Source organism: Lathamus discolor, chromosome 11, assembly GCF_037157495.1.
Source record: "Lathamus discolor isolate bLatDis1 chromosome 11, bLatDis1.hap1, whole genome shotgun sequence".
NCBI lineage: Eukaryota > Metazoa > Chordata > Aves > Psittaciformes > Psittacidae > Lathamus > Lathamus discolor.
Window position 1 is genome coordinate 14,481,217 of NC_088894.1, and position 19,851 is coordinate 14,501,067.

General features: G+C 48.8%; 1 protein-coding gene across 1 annotated transcript in view; it reads right to left on the bottom strand.

The window, feature by feature from the left end:
• Window positions 1-19,851, bottom strand: part of TOP1 (DNA topoisomerase I) — a 68,080-nt gene that overhangs the window by 24,352 nt on the left and 23,877 nt on the right. Inside the window, exons 3-5 of the mRNA XM_065691436.1 lie at window positions 15,799-15,901; window positions 2,413-2,539; window positions 1,770-1,828 (exon numbers count right to left, since the gene is read on the bottom strand). Of these exons, the coding sequence (XP_065547508.1) occupies window positions 1,770-1,828; window positions 2,413-2,539; window positions 15,799-15,901 (289 nt within the window). The remainder of the gene's footprint in view (window positions 1-1,769; window positions 1,829-2,412; window positions 2,540-15,798; window positions 15,902-19,851) is intronic.

A 19,851-nucleotide genomic window follows, 5' to 3' on the forward strand; every position in this document is an offset into this window, starting at 1 on the left:
GGATTCTGCCATTGGATGAAGTGGGAGAAAAAAAAGCAACAGCATTCTGCTTTGTAGACTGCAGTAAGTAAGAGACATTCTGGAGGCTGATTTTAGCTGGTGATGTGTCCATGAAGCAGAACAAGCAGTTTGCTCCTTCACAGCTGTAAAGCTCTGCAGTGCTGGCAGATGCAGCTCAGGGGAAGCAGCTACGTGCTGCTCTAAGAAGCCATTTCTGTGGCATCGCCTCTGATTAACTCAGACACGAGTCTGCAGCATGGAGACAGTTGCAAAACACTGATGGAAAAAGAGGTATTTGTCCCATTTCATTCGGTCTCCCTCCCAGGCAGGAATCCAGAGCTACTGTTGCTGAAGCTGCTGCAGGAATTTTATCTCATCTATTTTAACACTGAAACATTTCACAATGTTTTGTAATAGAGGGAAATAGAGTGTGGTTATTAAAAGAAAGGAGCTGTGTGACCGAGCTGAACCCTGGCTTGCCTTGTTTCCAAGACTGTAATATTGTTCATCCAACCAAGTCTTAAGGAAGAAAATCAAAACCATCTGAGAACATCTTGTAAAAGGATATTTCAGCAGGGAAAAAGAAGAAGATCATTACTTTGCTCTTAGGCAGCTTTTAGCCCCGAGGGAGGCACAACTGCGATGGCTCCTCCAGGCTTTCCTCAAACACACCAGATAATGCTCTTGCACGTAAAGAGGACCCAGTTATGTTGATATGAGAGTACCCAATGGCCCCGATAAGATTAGCTCACACGTGAAATGCTGCTCAGCAGCAGAGGCTACAAAGAATTATTATTAGCTGGCTCCTACACCGGGCTGTCATTGCTTTGCGCTTCCAGAGCATCCCCAGCAGGGCCTGGAGAGGGCGCCTCGTACTTGCGCCGCGGACAGCCACTGACTGCGGGTTAGAACCCGACGGAGGAACTCGTGTCAAGAGAACTCAAGTCAACAGGGCACATTCAAAACATACAGAGAATAACTACACGCATAGATGAGACTGGGGGCTTCTCCCAGCCTCTCTGGAGCCACACAAAATAGATATGTACAACTGGACACGACTGAAAGCACATGCAGCCACCATAGCACAGACCTCCAGTAAGTCAGTGCAGCTGATTTACTGCTTTAAAAATAACCAATGGCTGGACTTCAAACAAGTCACAAGAGATAGCAGTGGTTAACTATTAAAAATGTACTCTTGTATTAAGTGCTCACTTCAGGTTTTTAATAGGACTACTTAGTGATGCCTGGTACCACACTGAAGTCCAGGAGACTCCATGAGGAGCAGGAATTCAGCAGGCTAGGCATCTAGGCATTTTCTGCAGGTACTTTTGATTTTACACAAGCACCCTCCTTACTCGTCACTCCTCTGCAAAGGCTTTAGGCTGTACTCGCTTAGAGAAGAGACTTGGAGGCAGCCTGGGCTGTCTTCACAATGCCTTGTCTCCAGAAGACTGCCTCCAGGCTTCAAGTACTAATGTTGCAACAAAGGTTCTTTCTACTCCAAATACAAGTGTTCCCAGAGCTCAGTGTGTCCTCAGTGGAATCCTATTTAATACTTGGACAAACCCAGCACGTGCAGGCAGACACCAGCAGCTCCCACCTCCAGCTACCAGGCAGGCAGATCAATTACCAAGGCCATAACTGAGATGAACACATTGTCTGGAAGGGTTGAAAGTGTTCCAGTACCTAGCCCGAGACCAAGTCCAACACTGAGCACCTAAGAAAAGCCAAACTGCCACCTTTTACAGATCATAGACCTGATTTCTTACCTGGAGAAACCATTTTCCTTTTCCTTCTTTATTTTTATGTCACCAGAAGATAATTTTATCTGAAAAACATAAAAAGTAGTTGCTGATTAGCACGGCCCAGAGCACCTTGTTTTCCAACATGCAACACAGGCAGGAGATTTAACTTGCAGAAGGAACCAAAGGGCACTGTGACTGTATCTTCATCCCCTGTAGCCCTCAGCATCCTACATGACACAAAAAAATGGTAATACTTTATGAAAATCTTGGTCAGTTCAGTATTTTCTGATCCTCCAATTTCTTCAGTAGATTTGAGCTGAGTGTATAGTTAGTCCTTAAAAGGAATGAATATCATCTAACAGATTTATCTCCCTTGTCTCTGAATCTAAGCTTGGTGCAGTGAAAAGTAACAGAGGAAGAAATGTGCAGTCAGTGGACACAGCTTCACTGTGGAGGTGTTTCCACTCCCAATACCTGCAGATAACACCCTGACAAGTTCATATCCAGCATTCCACAGACCAAGTCTCGGGGTTAGCCCTGGGCTAATTCTCTGCAGTTTTATAAAATCTTGGAAATATAAACTACATTTAACCCAGTGAGTTTGCACCGCTCCATAGTGGAGACCAGAACCATCCTCTTGTCCCTCCTGCAGGGAGAATTCACCTACCTTCTCTTCCTTTCTCTTCTCCTTGTCTTTATCTTTGTGTTTGTCTTTGTGTTTCTCTGAGCTGCCATCTTTGTGTTTGGTTTTCTCCTTGTCTTTGTGTTTCTTTTCCGAGGAATCTTTGTGCTCACTGCAAGACAAGAGAGTGTGGCTGAGAGGGGAGCAGGGGGAGGCAGGACTAACCCAGACAGCTTCCAGCGGGGAGAATCACAAGTTCTGATGTTTACAAACCCTACAGAATAAAGGACCACTGTAATAGGGAGATCCACCAGTCTCCTGTCACATGTTCCCCATCCTCCTTGGGAAGAAGACCTACCACAAAACCACAGCTGCTCTGCCTGAGGAAAGCCCCATCAGCCTGGATTGCTGTGGGAACCAACAGCTCCTGCATTTAAAGCTCAACACTCCAGGTTCAATTCCCACTCTCTTTGCTTCTCCTCTTTTTCCTATTCCGCATCAAAGGTCACTGGAAATGGGCTGCCAGTCCCGTCAAGGCCAGCTTTTGCTCAAACAACAGTCTGTCTCTGTAGCAGCTCTCACCTCAGGAACTGGAAGAGAAAACCGCTGATCTCTATTATTCCCAAACAGATGGGAAAACCAGAGCAAACAGGAGATGTAGCGTCCCTGTGCTCATGCAAAGTCAAACAGAAAGGGCAGGGATGCTGCAGTCCTCAGCTGAGCCTCGCTGCATGGCCAGCCCCAGCTGAGCTACCCTGCACATGTTGCTGCCAAAGGAGACCCTGCTCTGCTGCTGCCCAGAGCCTGGGGCTGTGGGTAAGTGCTGAGAGCTCAAATACTCACATCCTTTGGTCAGAAAAGGAAAAAATGCCCCCAAGGAAAAGAAAATGAACCTTTTATTTATTCTGTTTCAACCCCCTTCTGGTCTCTGAGGCGCTTGGGTAAGTCCGGATCAACAATGTCAAGTTCTTCTTATCAACCAGAAAGACACATGCGGCTGTTTCAAAATGCAAATGGAATAACTTGACCCTTGGAGTCAGAAAGTGAGGAAACGCTCTCGGGAGACTCACAGTAGGAACTGCATGAACTGGCCACGAGGATCAGCAGCACTGCTGTGGAAGCCAAGCACAAACCTATCAACATCCACAAGGTTGTGTGGACTCTGAGGTCACCCTGGGCTCAAGTGAGCCAAAGGCACAGTAGAACTAGGCTCTCTTCTACTGGGCATGGTCAGGCACCAAGCAAACTGCCCTCCTCGTGCTGGCAGTTCACACCTCTCCTTCCTCAGTGCTGGCCTCCCATCACTACTGCTCTCTGGGACACTGCTTCTCCTTAGAACATGCAATGCAATGCAAAGCTTTACTAGAAAAAGGCAGCTTCCATATTTCAGCTATTTCAACACTCAAGTACATGCCCAAACCAACCTGGGGAAACACAGCTCTGCAAACCAGCAAGCCTGGAATCATCTAAGCTTCTGGCCGCCTTTCTGTCATGAAAACCAGACCCCCAAAGGGTTGGATGTTAAAGGGTGAGCAGCTGTCTGCCTTGCCCGGTCTCTCAGAGGATCCTTCTGTTGTGGGGCTGCTGAAGGCCGAAGAACAACAAGTGCCAATCGTGACCACAACAGTGCACCAGCGGCAATATCGCATCAACCAAGACTCCCGGGTTCCCATCCATAAGCTGATCCGTAGACTGGAGAGTCAAGGAGTGATCAGTAGACCCACTCACCCTTTAACAGCCCCACGTTGGGTGCCAAAAAGAACTGTCGTGGTTTAAGTCCAGTCAGTAATTCACAACCACATAGTTGCTCGCTCACTCCCCCTGCTCCTGGAGGGATGGGGAGGAGAATCAAAAGAATGTAACTCCACGGGTTGAGATAAGAAAAGTCCAGTAACTAAGGTATAACACAAATCACTGCTGCTACCACCAATAGTAATAAGGGAAATAACAAGGGAAGAGAATACAACCACTCACCACCCACCGACCAATACCCAGCCTGACCGAGCAGTGATCTTGCCCTTCCGGGTAACTGCTCCCAGTTTATATACTGGGCATGACGTGCTGTGGTATGGAATACCCCTTTGGCTAGTTTGGGTCAGGTGTCTTGCCTCTGCTTCCTCCCGGCTTCTCCTCCTCCCTGGCAGAACATGAGACTCACAAAGTCCTTGGTCAGACCAAACATTTGAGCAGCAACTAAAACCATCGGTATTATCAGTGCTGTTCTGAGGCTGGAAGTCAAAAACACAGCGCTGCACCAGCTACTAAGAAGGAGGAAAATGACTGCTGCTGCTGAACCCAGGACAGTAGGCTACAGAAAGCAGCAGCACACTAACCAGCTCCCATACAGCTTGTGTGTGCTAAAGAGGAAGCAACCACAGTCACAAACACACCAACCCACACCCAGCTGTACCACTGCAGAGTAAAGTCCAATGTGGAGCATTCCACAGCCTTATGAACACTGCCACAATTGGACCTGAACCTACAAGAGATCTATGTTTTTCCAGCTCAGAACAGCATGGACTCCACCAGATACACAGCAGCCTTCCAACCCCAGGCAGCTAAAGCATGAAAATCCATCTCTGAAGGAAATGGGTTTGTGCACATACTGCATCACATTAACAGAGATCAGTAGGAAGATAAACCAGGTTCATTTTATCTCTCTATCAACCTTTTTATACTCCATATAAAACTGTAAAGGAGCATCAAAACATTAACAGGGAACTGACACTCCAGCAGTTCTTGTAGATAAGACTCACAGCACCACATGTTGTCTGGGAGTAAAGATTCAACAACTGCAGCCTATCCTGGTCATGTCCTGTGTGATCAGGACATGCAGTACACGCACAGCACAGCCTGGCACTGGGTCTCAGGAACCCAGGAGGTGCCTCTTGCTCAGCTCTGGCATCTCACTTCTGTACCCTGCTTATCCACCAGCAGCTCACGCTTAAGTCACCAATTTAATTTTCCTTTGCTCCGACGAGATTCACCGACTGAAAGCACAAAGCCCACACGTGTTACTAATCATCTCTGAACTCAGGAAGGTCTGGAAATCCTGACTTCATACCTTGTGCTGTTACCTGGATGCTAGGTACCTCATCTGCCACAGACTGCGGCTATACATACATACAGGAAACCCCTTTCCAAACACATGCACAAAGCTCAGGCCCATTTTGATCTCTGCAGTTCTGCTTGTTTCTGTTTTCTGACTCTTTCTTGCTCTTATTTGGTATTTAAATCCTACCTGAAATTACGTATTTTACTCAGACAAGAATTTGGATCCTCAAAGCAGGGCGCACACTGCAATGGAGTTGGTTCTCTAAGGGAAAGTTCATGGCAGTGCCTGTGGTTTGGGAGCATGGAACAGGAAGAAAGGAAAAAGGCTTTCAGAATCCCCACACTCATTCTTGCTACCATCCAAAAGCACCGGCTGTCAGATGTGAGTGACAGAGCCCTGGGATGTACCCAAAATGTGACTAAAAGCAGATTAAGAGATGATGATCTACATCCGCAAAGCAAGTAGTGAAACAGCGAGAAAGTCCCACTGACCTAGAGAAGCAGAGACAGATTTACACAGCAGGGCTGGGATAAAAGAGTGCTAAACCTCAGGTTTAAGTGAAAGCTCAAATGACACTGCTCTCAAAAGAGAGTGAGTGGCCACCACCGACAAGCTGTCATTAGCAACATAAAGCCAAGTTTGTCAGCACTGGGGTCAGAACCAAGAGCCTGGATTCCTGACTCAGATGTTCGGGGGTTTTTGTTTTATTACCGTCTCATCACAAGACTCTCCTCCCCCTTCGCTGTGCAGAAAGCAGTAACTTCTCACCAACCCAAAGTGGAACCTCTGCCTCCAGTTTGACTCTGCAGCTTCACTGCCAAACCAGCACCACCACTGGTGGTGAGGCCCACGTCCTGCTTCCTCCTGCTGCTGGGGGGGGCCTGCAAGAAACCCCCCCCCCCCCAATCAAAATCTGCTTCCACGTGCTGCTGCTCCAGGAAAAAAAGCAGAGATTTCTTCTCTCCATTTGTAAGCAGATTACTGCTTGTCGGCTACGCATTTCAGGCCACGGACCACAGCTCTGACTTCCACATCTCAGTCCAAGATGTTCCAACAGGCACAGCAATGGACGCATGTGCCCCTCTACCCAAAGACAGCCTAGAACCTGCTCCTCCCAGAGCAGCTCATGTGGAAACAGGAGTCTGCAGGAACAAAGGCTTCAAGCAGCAATCCTGAGAGGAGTAACTGTTTTCCTCCAAGTTGAGCTGATATTAACTTCAGTCCAGCTGAGCTGCTTTGGTCTTTCATTTGGCCAAGATACTTGCGTGAGTCTCCAGGGGAGCACAATTAAACCACCACACACATCTCAAACAAAAAGAGAAAGCACCAGGATGCCATCCTTACCCTGAACAAAGAGTTTCAGCCTACTATCAAGAAGATATTTCAGACAATTCCAATTCTGCACATACCCCTCTGCCAGCAAGCCAGCTTGAACTCACTGAGGTAAGACAGGAGGAAGCTTCAGTGCACCTCAGCCTGAGGAGAGCTGGATCATCAGCCAGCTGCTCACAATCTGTTCTGGGAATGCCCAGCCTTGCTGACAAACATGACCTTTCTTTTCACCCAGAGCATTCCGCTGAACCACTGCAACAGCAGAAGGGGCTTCATGCTGCCAACCTGCCCAGACTGGGGGTTTGTGAAAGGTACTTCACAGCAGCCTTCCAGTGCCTAAAAGGGCTACAAGAAACCTGCAGAGGGGCTTGGGACAAGGGCCTGTAGGGACAGGCCAAGGGGAATGGCTTGAACCTGCCCGAGGGGAGACTGACATGAGCTCTTAGGCAGAAGCTCTTCCCTGTGAGGGTGCTGAGGCGCTGGCACAGGGTGCCCAGAGAAGCTGTGGCTGCCCCATCCCTGGCAGTGCTCAAGGCCAGGTTGGACACAGGGGCTTGGAGCAAGCTGCTCCAGGGGAAGGGGTCCCTGCCCGTGGCAGGGGTTGGAACTCAAGGAACTTTAAGGCCCCTTCCGACACAAACCAGTCTGGGATTCTATGATTCTAACAAGGTACAATGGGACACCATATTAATACAGTCAGGACCAAGGACTGCATCATCTAGAGATGCATCGTTATACTACTGGTTTAGTTCAGACAAAGGCCAGGTGAGTACAGAGACATCTCCTGAAGCACTACAACCGCTTTGCTAACTGCTCACTGTCTATCAGCAGTTCTGCTGTGAACAAGGACACATGAAGGCCTTGGAGAGCTGTGGCTGGAGTGCAGGAAGCAGTGCATGCACAGAGGAGCCATTTCCCTGGCAAGGACGGCTGCTTCCCAGCCCAGCGAGGATGTCTGCAGCAGGGGAGGCAGAGCAGGCACGTGGCAACAGCACAGCCTGTCATCACACAGGAAGGTCACAGGTGGAAAGTGTTCCTGAGGAATGGCAGATGTGCAGAGCACAGCTTCCTTCTTCGAGCTGCACCAGCTTGGCAGCAACCTAACACCGCATTCTTCAGGTGCCTTTTCTGTACGTTAACAAACCCTTCCCAGCCCTTTCCACTCCAGCTTCACAGCTCACAAGCTGGGAAGGATGCACTATCTGAAGTGTCTCTTATTTCTTCTCTCTCATGTTCTCGGCTGTAATTAGCTCACGCCTGGGAATCTGTTACTAGCGAGCAGCAGAGACTTCTGCCATCCCAGCCCTGCTCGGGGCTGCTGCGATGCAACCGAGTGTAAAGCAACAACAGGGAGCTGTGATTTTAGTGCAACCTATAAACCCAGCAGGAACAGAGCCCAGGTTACACAGCCCACGTCCTGGTTGATGCAACTCAGTATTAATGGGGAGCTGTAATCACATTCAGCCTGACCCGGGCAAGGAAGAGCTGACTGCGCAGGGAGCAGACAGGAGGCACAGCGGCGAAGGGCGAGTTTTCAGCTGGCTTGCAGGATTTTATGCTCACTGTTAGAGAGCTCTCATCTGCTATCACAGGGAATGAACACGTGAGCTGCAATGGTTCTGCTGGGATTTCAGCAGTACAATAAAACCCCTGCAACCACTTATCCCAGAGCTGAACAGCGTCTTTGCACCAGTTTGCAGATAACAGATGAAGCCTTCAGCATGATGAGCAAGATAAAATGGGACTAATCTACAGATACAGGAAGTAGAACAATATTCACACAACGAACCATGGATAAAGTGTCGCAAGCATCTTCTATGGCTGTGTAAGAATCAGGTGCGCTACTAAATGAAGAGCAGTAAGGTGTGTTACTGGGAGGCAGTATCACGTTAGGAAGCTGATCAAGGTAAACTGTGCACTCAAGTGGGGAACAGAACTAACACCACCACCCCCATCCACCCCCCCCGGCCAGGGAGCAGGGGGTGCAGAAGTGTTTATTTAAAGCTGCTTTTCCCCATGTCAGCTGTCCTGCCTCTTCCTGCCTGCAACCCATGCATTGCTTAGTTTGGGATAACGTAATAAATCAGAGCAAGAAGTCTAAGCTGATGTTTAATGCCTGAACTCTGTGTTTTTCCTAGCGAAACCATAAAATTCAGAAGATGCCAGTGAAGGTCAGATCTATAAATCTCGTATGTGTCCTACACCTCAGGTCATCTCAAGCTGTGATCACAGGAAATATGCAACGTGCCAGAGGAATGCTCTTCCTGCGGCTGGATGCAGCGCTGCTCAACACTGTCACTGTGACAAGCAGCTTCATTGCTCCCATTCCTCTGTACACTACTGACACCCACACGCAGGCCAAGATACCTCCAGGATGACACAACTACTGCCAACACTGTTGAACCAATCCCTCGGGTCTTGGCTTCAGAGGACCCATTACTTTACTATTGTACATGGTCTGCATATTTGAAATGTTCGTCTCCCACAGACAGACTATCACAGCAGATTTGTTTCATTCCAATTTTTTAATCACTGACATTTATACTAAACAGGTATGGATTAGCTTTTTCTTTTCACAGAACCACAGCCTGGTTTGTGTTGGAAGGGACCTTAAAGCAGCTCCAGCTCCAACCCCTGCCACAGGCAAGGACACCTTCCACTGGAGCAGCTTGCTCCAAGCCCCTGTGTCCAACCTGGCCTTGAACACTGCCAGGGATGGGGCAACCACAGCTTCTCTGGGCACCCTGTACCAGCGCCTCAGCACCCTCACAGGGAAGAGCTTCTGCCTAAGAGCTCATGTCAGTCTCCCCTCTGGCAGTTTTGGGGATTGGGAAGTACAGGGCTGAAAGGAGCAGAAGAAAACACTTTGCTTGATAGTGATGGGGATTTATTCTTTGATACGTATTTTTCTTAAGTGGGCTTTAAATTTTCTTTCCTTGAGGGTGACAAGGATCTGAGGCATTCCAATGTTCTCTCCCAGTTTACTACAGCTGTAAACAAGTGGTTAAGATACACAATTGTCATCTTGTGAGTGGGAGAGGAGGAAAGCAAGAAGCAAGTTTCAGCAGTTGCACATACCCCTCCACACACTTCTGCCATATGAAACCCAAATTATTTTAGGTATTTCTGAGACTTCTCTTGGCAGTTTAGATCCTTCAAAGTCTGGATACAGGAAACATTTATTCTCCTGCACTGGAATTCTGCTGCTTCCTGATGCAGGTTTTCTTTTCAAAGCCTTTTTTAAGTCCAGGGCAGGAAATGAAGCTGTCAAAGTGCTACAGACAGACATAAAAAGGATGAGCTTCAAGCCCCAGCAGACAATGCTGTGCCTGTGGGCCATGCCCAGCGCAACACTGTGCTGCTCAGAACGCAGTTAGGGGACCCCACACTCTCTGTAAAACCCCACCAAGGTGCAAACCAAGTCCCAGTGACACCAGCAGCTGGGTTTCTGCTGCAGCACCCTTCAGCCTCTCTGGAATTAGCCAAGATCCAGCACATCTGCTGCAATAACACAGCAGCTTTTGTAAAGGCAGAACGGATTTGCTGAAGATTTCCAAGCAGTTCCATTGATCTCAGATAAACTTCTCTAAAGGCTTTATCTTCAATTTCAGCAACAGGGGACAGAGCTTTTATCAAGTGCTTTGTACATTCCCCATGCAGGTGAAAACCACTGGAAAATCCCACATTCCTGTTACCTTGGAAAGTTTTTGCTCAATTAGCAGCAGAGTCATAGCTTTTTTTCACTTGGTTTTCACTGTCAAAGGAGAAACTTCAGTACAAACAGGCAGGTTTTCCCTTCAAACCCCCCCATGGAAACAGCTACCACAGCCCCCAGTGGGGCACAGCCTCTCGGGGGCTGCTGGGTTCTGCTGTAGAGACAGGCACTGGATGGTCACAGTGGAGGGACAGTAACATGGTGGTACTGCTGTGGGCCTAGAGTTTGGAAGGGGCCTCACCACAGGAAAGACATGGATCTGTTGGAGAGGGTCCAGATGAGGGGCACAGAAATGAGCAGAGGGATGAAGAACCTCTACTGTGAGGAAAGGCTGAGAGAGTTGAGGTTGTTCAACCTGGAGAAGACTTCATGGAGACCTTACTGTGGCCTAATTAAGAAGAGGCCTATAAGAAAGATGGGGAGAGACTTCTCAGCAGGGCCTGTTGTAACAGGACGAGGGGTGATGGGTTTAAACTAGAGGAGGGAGATTCAGGCCAGATGCGAGGAAGAAATTTTGTCCAAGGAGGGTGGTAAAACCCTGGCACAGGTTGCCCAGAGAGGTGGGGGATGCCCCATCCCTGCAGACATTCCAGGCGAGGCTGGATGTGGTTCTGGGCAGCCTGATCTAGTTGAAGGTGTCCCTGCTCATTGCAGGGGGTTGGACTTGATGAGCTTTGGAACAGTCCATGGTTCTATGATCATTCTAAGATTTTGTCACCTTTGGTATAAAAACAAGACCTTCAAGCCAGTGGAGTCTTTACAACAAGTTGTAAAGAGATGGGCAGAGACCATGGAAATCTCTTGTATCAGTCTCACCACTCATCTCACTGCAAAGGGCTCACAAGAGCTGCTGAACCTAAAGAGTTTTATTTTACAGAAAGCCAAGTGCTGCAAACCTGTTGTTAGGAGTGTGCCACGAAGCAGATATTCCTCAATAAAACACACACACTGGAGGTGCCATCTGAACAAGGGGTGAGAAAGTGATTTTCCAACTTAATTGGTGCTATGAAGAGAACATCATGGAAACAGATCCCTCAGTATGTGATCGGATCGTGCTGCCAAACACAATTCAAATGTCTCTGAGGAAACCCCTCCTGGCTGCACACCTGAAGAAGTTGGAATTTTCTGTCCTGTCTGGAAACCTTCCAAGTGAAGAGTTCCCCTGGCTTTTGAAGCCATTTGCTCAGAAACTGCAACCCCTGTGAGGAAGCAAACCCAACTGCCTGACACTGGGGAAGGCGGACATCTACCAGCTCAGTGTCAAGAAAACCCTTTGCCTAAGGAGTGGCTGGGTTGAGACATGCTGCAGCCAGCGCTGCACATCTTACATCTGCAGACACACTTCTGTGAGAGGAACCTTTTTTCCTTTTCTGAAAGAGGAGAATTCCCCAGTATTTCCCCACAAAGCAATTCCCTCCCTTCCCACTGCTGGCAAATGAAAAGCTACGAACAGTGGCAAAGTGATCAAAGGCCCCTCACCAGTGCAACCCCTGCTCAGCAGTGTGGTGGGATGGACACTGGCACTCACACAGCCCATCCTACAATCCAGACTTCTCTGTTCATCTTGGCTCTGTCCAGGGAAGTATTTTGGTGCAGTGACTGTAGTAACTGAGCCCAAAGGGAAGCTTAGCTTGCTTCAGTGCTTCCTGTCCACAGCTCACCAGTGTGGCCTCTGCCAGCCCTGGATTCACACCAGCAGCCATCGTGGCCTTAAGCATGTGCTCCAGCCAGGTCCCCTCAGGCTCAGCACAGGTCTCCCTCCACCCCTATACTGCGAGCTACCAGCCTATCTCCTTCCCAAGACAATGGTCACCTCAAATGCAATCCTCACACAGACACAACTTCCATTCATGGAATCACATGGATGACAGCTGAGTCAAGGATTTAGGGAAAAAATGCTCAAATGCCAGTTATGAGGTCAACTATTTCTAGGTTTGTGTTAGACATCAGCTGCCTTTGCACAGCAAATGTCCACATGCCCTGGGCACCACTGAGCACCAGGCAGGGCAGGGAAGAGTTTGGAGTGCTCTGAGGGAACGATCCCACCAAAGAACCACACACATGTCCACGTCCTTGATCTTCTCTGAGAACCACCTTCAAGACCAGCTCCCTTGATTCAGCACTAGAACCCAGTCAGTTTAAGGTGGCAGCTTTGAGAGGCAGGAACCACACAGCAGCAAAGCTCTGCAGGCTGCGCACGGCCTGGGGAGGTGAAGTCCCATCTTGTGCAGGGGTCTGAGGGGCAAACCAGTGTGAGGGCATCTCTCCTCAAAACCACACCATGACCAAACTCCCTGCACAGGCACACAGTCATGCTATCCGCATTCGTGCACCCCGCTCTGGGACTCACAAATGCACTACATTGTGCTCATGGGAGAGATAAATGTAGTGGTGACTGGAAGCTTTGGGTAGCGCCCACAGGGATTTAAGGACAACACTGTAGGGATGAAGGCAATATTCAAGGTAAAGAACGATTATATATCATTTTGTGAGCTATCCTCACAAAACACACTAGCCACTCTTATCTCCTGGCCACTGTTTGGTATGTATTATGTACAGAAGCAGCACCATGCACCTTCACCTTATAAGCCATAATTATTTCTTCTATTCAAAACCACACTGACCATTCCCAACTTCTACACAGGTGAATCCAATCATTAATGAATCCTAGAAATTCATTCAACTTGGCCTTGAACACTGCCAGGGATGGGGCAACCACAGCTTCTGCGGGCACCCTGTGCCAGCACCTCAGCACCCTTGTAAGTAAAAAAGGTTCTGAGGCACTGGCACAGAGAAGCTGTGGCTGCCCCATCCCTGGCAGTGCTCAAGGCCAAACTGGACACAGGGGCTTGGAGCAAGCTGCTCCAGTGGAAGGGGTCCCTGCACGTGGCAGGGGTTGAAACTGGATGAGCTTTAAGGTCCCTTCTAACACAAACCAGCCTGGGATTCTATGACTGTATGAAATCTAAAGATGGTGTTTACAGTGCTCCTTATGAAAGGATGTACTTGGCCAAGGCTGCAGGAGAATGGTTTTTCATGGGAAGCAATGAACATCTGGAAACAGTAAATTTTGGGGTACATACCTGAAGTATCAGAAAAATAAAAAGCTGGCATCAAGGCAATACAGAAATGAGAGCAAGAAGAGTGCAAACCATGTGCCCAAAGCATTCCAGCTTTGCTGGGGAAGCCAGTAAAGGCTGAAGTGACCTGGCCTAGATCTTCTTAACCCCATCAACCATTTGCTTTCAAAACAGAAGAAACAACATACTGTGGAGCAAGAATGTTGAGTAACTTCTCAAAAGGTCACAAAAACCTCAAATCAGGAGTGACCCCAATAGCACAAGCCCACTGCTCAGCACAGCCTCTCTCCTTTCCACACTCTTTAAAAGAAACCATTGATATACAAACTTTTTTATTCAGTTTAAGACTGTGTTATCACAGTTGCACAGCAATCAGTTAGCACTTGCGTGGTCAAAGCATAAACTCTTATCTGCATTCACCAAGTGTCACAACAGAAACTTACCCTCCAGTGTCTGGTTTGTTGTCCATGCAGGCTCTGTGGCACTTGCCTGTCAGGAGTTACAACTGGAAAGCATTTCCTGTGTGTGACATACCTGTCCTGTGCTCTATCATACCAAATGACCACAGCCAGACCTGCATGCCCTGCTTCTTGCAGTTCACAGCCTAGGCCAGGGGATCAACTGGACCATGGCACTCACCACCTCAGGAGCTCCAGGTCATCACAGAGTAAATGCGTGTTTATGTTCAGTGCAGATGATAAGGCAGGTGACTGACATGAAGCACCTTCCCCATACAGTGACAGTGTAGACTGTATCAGACAAAGCAGCATGCAATCCATTCACACTAATCAGCTAACACACTAATCAGCTAACCCAGCAGAAGTTCCTAACTGCCTCTCACCACTGAGACATCCAGCCCTTGTCTTATTTAATATCTAGTTTAGTATCTTCATTGCTGATCTGGATGAGGGGACTGAGTGCACCTTCAGTGGAAGTGCAGATGACACCAAGTTGGGTGGGAGAGTTGATCTGCTGGATGGTAGGAAGCTCTGCAGAGGGATCTGGACAGGCTAGATATATGGGCTGGAGGCCATGGGATGAAGTTCAACAAGAAAAAGTGCCAGGTCCTGTACCTGGGCCACAACAACCCCCGGCAATGCTCCAAGCTTGGGGAAGAGTGCCTTGGAAACTGCTCCTGGCAAAAGAGCTGGGGGTGCTGATTGATAGAGCTGAACATGAGCAGCTTGTGCCCAGGCAACCAAGAAGCCCCCAGCATCCTGGCCTGTATCAGCACCAGTGTGGCAGCAGGGCCAGGGGCAGTGGTTGTGCTCCTGCGCTGAGCTCTGCTGAGGCTGCACCTCAAATCCTGTGTTCAGCTCTGGGCCCGTCACTACAAGAGAGACATTGAGGGGCTGGAGCTGGGCCAGAGCTGGTGCAGGGCCTGGAGCACAGCGATGATGGGGAACGGCTGAGGGACCTGGGGGGTTCAGCCTGGAGAAGGCTCAGGGGGGACCTGATTGCTCCCTACAACTGCCTGACAGAAGGATGGAGCCAGGAGGGGCTGCGCTCTGCTCCCAAGGAACAAGGGATGGGACAAGAAGAAACAGCCTCAAGCTGCATCAGGGGACATTTAGATGGAGCTGAGGAACAATTCCCCCCGCAAAGGGTGCTCAGGCACTGGAACAGGCTGCCCAGGGCAGGGCTGCAGGCACCGTCCCTGCAGGTGTTCACACACCGTGGAGACGAGGCCTCAGTGCCATGGGTTAGTGGTGGCCTTGGCAGTGCTGGGGAATGGTGAGACTCGATTTTAAACATCTTTTCCAACCTGGCTGATTCTATGTCTGTGGTAGGAAGCCACAGACATCACCATCATTCTGGAGCACCATCTTTCAAGACTTCTTATTTTTCAGAGACTGAGGGGTCACATCACGTTCACCTGTGCTAAACCAGTGGGGTTTACACAACACACAACTCCACATTTCTGACAAATTGGAACCACACAAAGATTATGAACAAACCTGATCAATCTTCATGCGGTGGGGTTAAACTAGTTCTTAACACCTTTAATAACATGCTAAGCTACAGTCATCTTTTACACACTAGCATTGGCTCACATCTACAAGAAACACTACTTCAGCTTCACATATGGAGATGTATGCAATGACCCAAGGTAGGCTTAAAGCACCTACACTGACATAAGCCACCCTTAAAATGTAGCAATTCTGTCCTCATGTATTACCAGAGTAATTCCTGTAGGACTGCTTGTGCAGAGGTGTTTTAGCCTAGGAGGACTTCACGTTTTTCCTCACCTATTACTGTGCTTGGACTTTTCCCGGTCTTTTTCCTTGTCCTTCTTGTGCTCTTTGTGCCGGTGTTCTCGGTCTTTGTGTTTGTCTTTGTGTTTGTGAGAATCTGCAAGCAGAGAGGCAAAAAACATTAAGAAATGAAGCTGGGGAAAGCTCCACCCCCCTCCTGACCCTCTGCTTTCCCCCCACCCCACACTGATCTGTTCTGTGATCCAGTAGTTGTAACAAGCTCCTTCGTGTCAGGGCTCCTCAGTGCTGTTCCTGCAGCACAAGTGAACTCATCTTTGCAACATACCTTTATATGGTCTTTAGTTCAATGACCTTGAAATGCTTTACGTACCCTGAAGAAATGCTGCCCTACTTACGAAATAGGTAAGTAAGAAGTGGCTACAGCAAGAAGCAAACCTGCCTTCATATGCCTGAGTATTTCACGTCATATAGATTATAAGGATACAGGAACAGAGCACAAAGCTCTGGCGTTAAGCCTGTTGAATCCTAGAATTTAGACTGACACCTCCAGAGGTTTCTAGTCCAAACAAAGCAGCCCCTTCTCCTTGGTTAAAATCATCTTACCCCTATCCTCAACACCACCTGGCATGAGAGGCACACAGCAAGGGAAAAGGGGAGTAATGAGGGAAGAGGAAAAGAAAGGGTAAAAAAATCAAAGGATAGGAATTCCCTCCTCATGCTCCTCTTGCGCAGCAGACACTCACCTTCCTTCAGAGCCACACACACACCCCCCACCCCAGCTAATCCCCCCAAGGCACTGCAGTGAGTGTGCTGGTGGGCACACACCTATGGGACCAGGGCTGGTCCCAACTGACTGAGACATCACACATGGGAGGTGGCACTCAAGTAAAGCCACATGAACACAGTGTTATTGGTATCAATATCCACAGAGTGACATTTCCCACCCTCAGTGACACCTGTACTGTACAATAAAGCCCTTTAAAGCATGAAGGAAATAAGATTCAGCACAAAAAAAAGAGCAACAGAGTTGAACTGTAAATAAACTCATTTATAAGCATCCTTAGGTCTTTAAGTGTTCTTTGGAAGTAGATCAAACTGGAGCTGAGGCTGAACTAGCACCTCAAAGGCAGCTATCATTTATGGGAAGGTCACTGCAACACTGGGAAGAACCTGTGCATACTCCAAGACTCCCCCCTGGCTTTGTTCTGAACATAGAATCATAGAATAGTTAGGGTTGGAAAGGACCTCAAGATCATCTAGTTCCAACCCCCCTGCCATGGACAGGGACACCTCACACTAAACCATCCCACACAAGGCTTCATCCAACCTGGCCTTGAACACCGCCAGGGATGGAGCACTCACAACCTCCCTGGGCAACCGATTCCAGTGTCTCACCACCCTAACAGGAAAGAATTTCCTCCTTATATCCAATTTAAACTTCCCCTGTTTAAGTTTTAACCCATTACCCCTTGTCCTGTCACTACAGTCCCTGACGAAGAGTCCCTCCCCAGCATCCCTATAGGCCCCCTTCAGATACTGGAAGGCTGCTATGAGGTCTCCATGCAGCCTTCTCTTCTCCAGGCTGAACTGCCCCAACTTCCTCAGCCTGTCTTCATACGGGAGGTGTTCCAGTCCCCTGATCATCCTCGTGGCCTCCTCTGGACTTGTTCCAGCAGTTCCATGTCCTTTTTATGTTGAGGGCACCAGAACTGCACACAATGCTCCATGCTTCTCAAAGCCACTAAAATCAAGCTCTCCTCTCCTCAGGATTCCCTAAAGCCTGTGCTGACTTTGGTAACTGTTTCCAGCTAATATTGCCAGAATTCCCACCAGAGACCTTGAATGTAAGCTATTAATGCTCCACTAACTGTAAAGATAGTACCATGCCTTTAAAAAGGCCACTATCCCCCCACTAAGAACAGGAAACAGCAACCAAAGGATGTTTTGATGTATATGGGACAGGCACTCCAAGGCCAGGACAGGCCTCACCCCCTCCCAGCTCCAAGTCTTTGGCCACCAATTCATTCTTCTCCTTAACTCACACCAGCTCTTTCTGTAACCTCAAAACACTGAGCTGGTTTTAGCAAACACCCACAGAGTATGATTTTCATCCACTGCTTTCTCCCAATTCAGGTATTGTTTTCAGACACCTGCAGTGAGACAACCTAAACCAACCTCTGAATCTGACACTTGAGCCTCCAACTTGCCTTGTGCACCTTTCCTCCTTCCTCCCGAGCCTGCCGATCCTTCCTAGTGCTTTGGTGTACACAGGATAGAGATGGAAAGTACAGGATTTAGATGTCTGTATTTGGAGACACAGACACGTGGCAGGTTGCGTGCAACATTTGGTGTTACAGAACAAAACAAGAGCTTTCAAGCAGCTCAAAGTAAAAGCTGTGCCGCAGGAGGCAGAGCCGTGTGGGACCGCACACCTCCACCCTGAGCTGCAGTGCAGCAGCTCCTCAGAACCCTTCTGCCCACCAGGACACACACATTCCCCTGGCAAAAGTGTCTCTGCAGCGCGTTTCACACTCGGCAGTGCTGAGCCAAGGCAGGAGCTCGAGCTCAGCCTGTTTGCAAACTGCCTGGGCTTTATTCCACAGGGAGTTTACTCACTGCTTCCCAAAGCACTGGCTCAAGTGAACAACCATCTATTTACACTCCATGAATAGGTAGATTGCTAGGGAAGCATCCTGCTGCTATTCATAGAACCATGTACACTCACTTTGTAACGCTTTTTAAGGAGGCACATACCAACATGGAGTAGATTTTATTCTACCAAGTGCTGGAAAGCGAGCGCAGCCGAGCTCAGTGCTCTACCTCTGCAGTGCTCGGAGCCACAGCATTATTTCACAAAAGAAAGCAGAAAACTGAACAGTGTTTTACCTTCAGCACCAAATGCCCTTCCAGCTGACTCGTGCTTTCCAGCTGACATTAGTATTTGCTCTTGAAAAAGAGTTCCAGGGCTGTACGCTGCAAACACTGGACTCACACATCCACCTCCCCAGGCCTCTGTGCTGCTTCCCATTAGCTGTGATTTTCAGACAACTAAAGCCCAGTACAGCAGCAGTAAGTGCCTGAGCAGTTAAAGCAGCTCTGCTTGCCCATGTGTGTCACAGCTCAGCTTCCTGTGCCATGCAGCAAAAGCACTTCCAGCAGGAAGGTCTGTCCCTGAGGTGTCCTGGCTATGGATAAAGCGTCTGGGGAGCTGGCAGGAGGGTGTTTGTGTGCTGTCAGGGCTGGATGGGTGCTTGTCCTCCCACACCAGACAGCACTTTAAATACAGGACTTCCATGGAGGCCTCCCAGGCAGGTCTCTCAAGAGTTAAATTATTGTGGAATATTTGCCTGGTATTCCAACTCAGTGCTGCTGCTTCCTGCCACAATGCCAAGGTTAACAATAAAGACATCAAAAGAGTTTATCAAATAGCCCTAGAATCAGAGTAGTTTGGGTTGGAAGGGACCTTCAAAGCTCATCAAGTCCAGCCCCCCGCAATGATGGCCATGTCTTAGAGAGGTGCCTCTCTCCATGAACACCGCAGCATGGGGGGGTCTGTGCTCCTTTCTCTGCACCTGGTGGGTTTGCAGATGGAGATGTGTGCTTGTCCCAGAGGCAGTGCTGAGGGACCTGGCTCTGTTACTGACCCTGCTGGGAGGAGCTGCTGCCTCCACAGGTCTGTGGGTGCTTGTCTGCAGTACTTGTGATCCCTCCTGAGCTCTGGGTGGTTCATAGAATCCCAGACTGGTTTGGGTTGGAAGGGGCCTTCAAAGCTCATCCAGCTCCAACCCCCTGCAATGAGCAGGGACGCCTTCAACTAGATCAGGCTGCCCAGAACCACATCCAGCCTGGCTTGGAATGTCTGCAGAAATGGGGCATCCACCACATCTCTGGGCAACCTGTACCACTCTCATAGCACAAAATCTCTTCCTCACATCCATCCTGAATCTCCCTCTTTTTAATTTAAACCCATCACCCCGTGTCCTGTTACAACAGGCCCTGCTGAAAAGTCTCTCCATCTTCCTTGAGCTGACATTTGTATGGGTTCAGAAGGCACTAAAGCTCTTGGTGTCTCTTTTGAGGATGGGG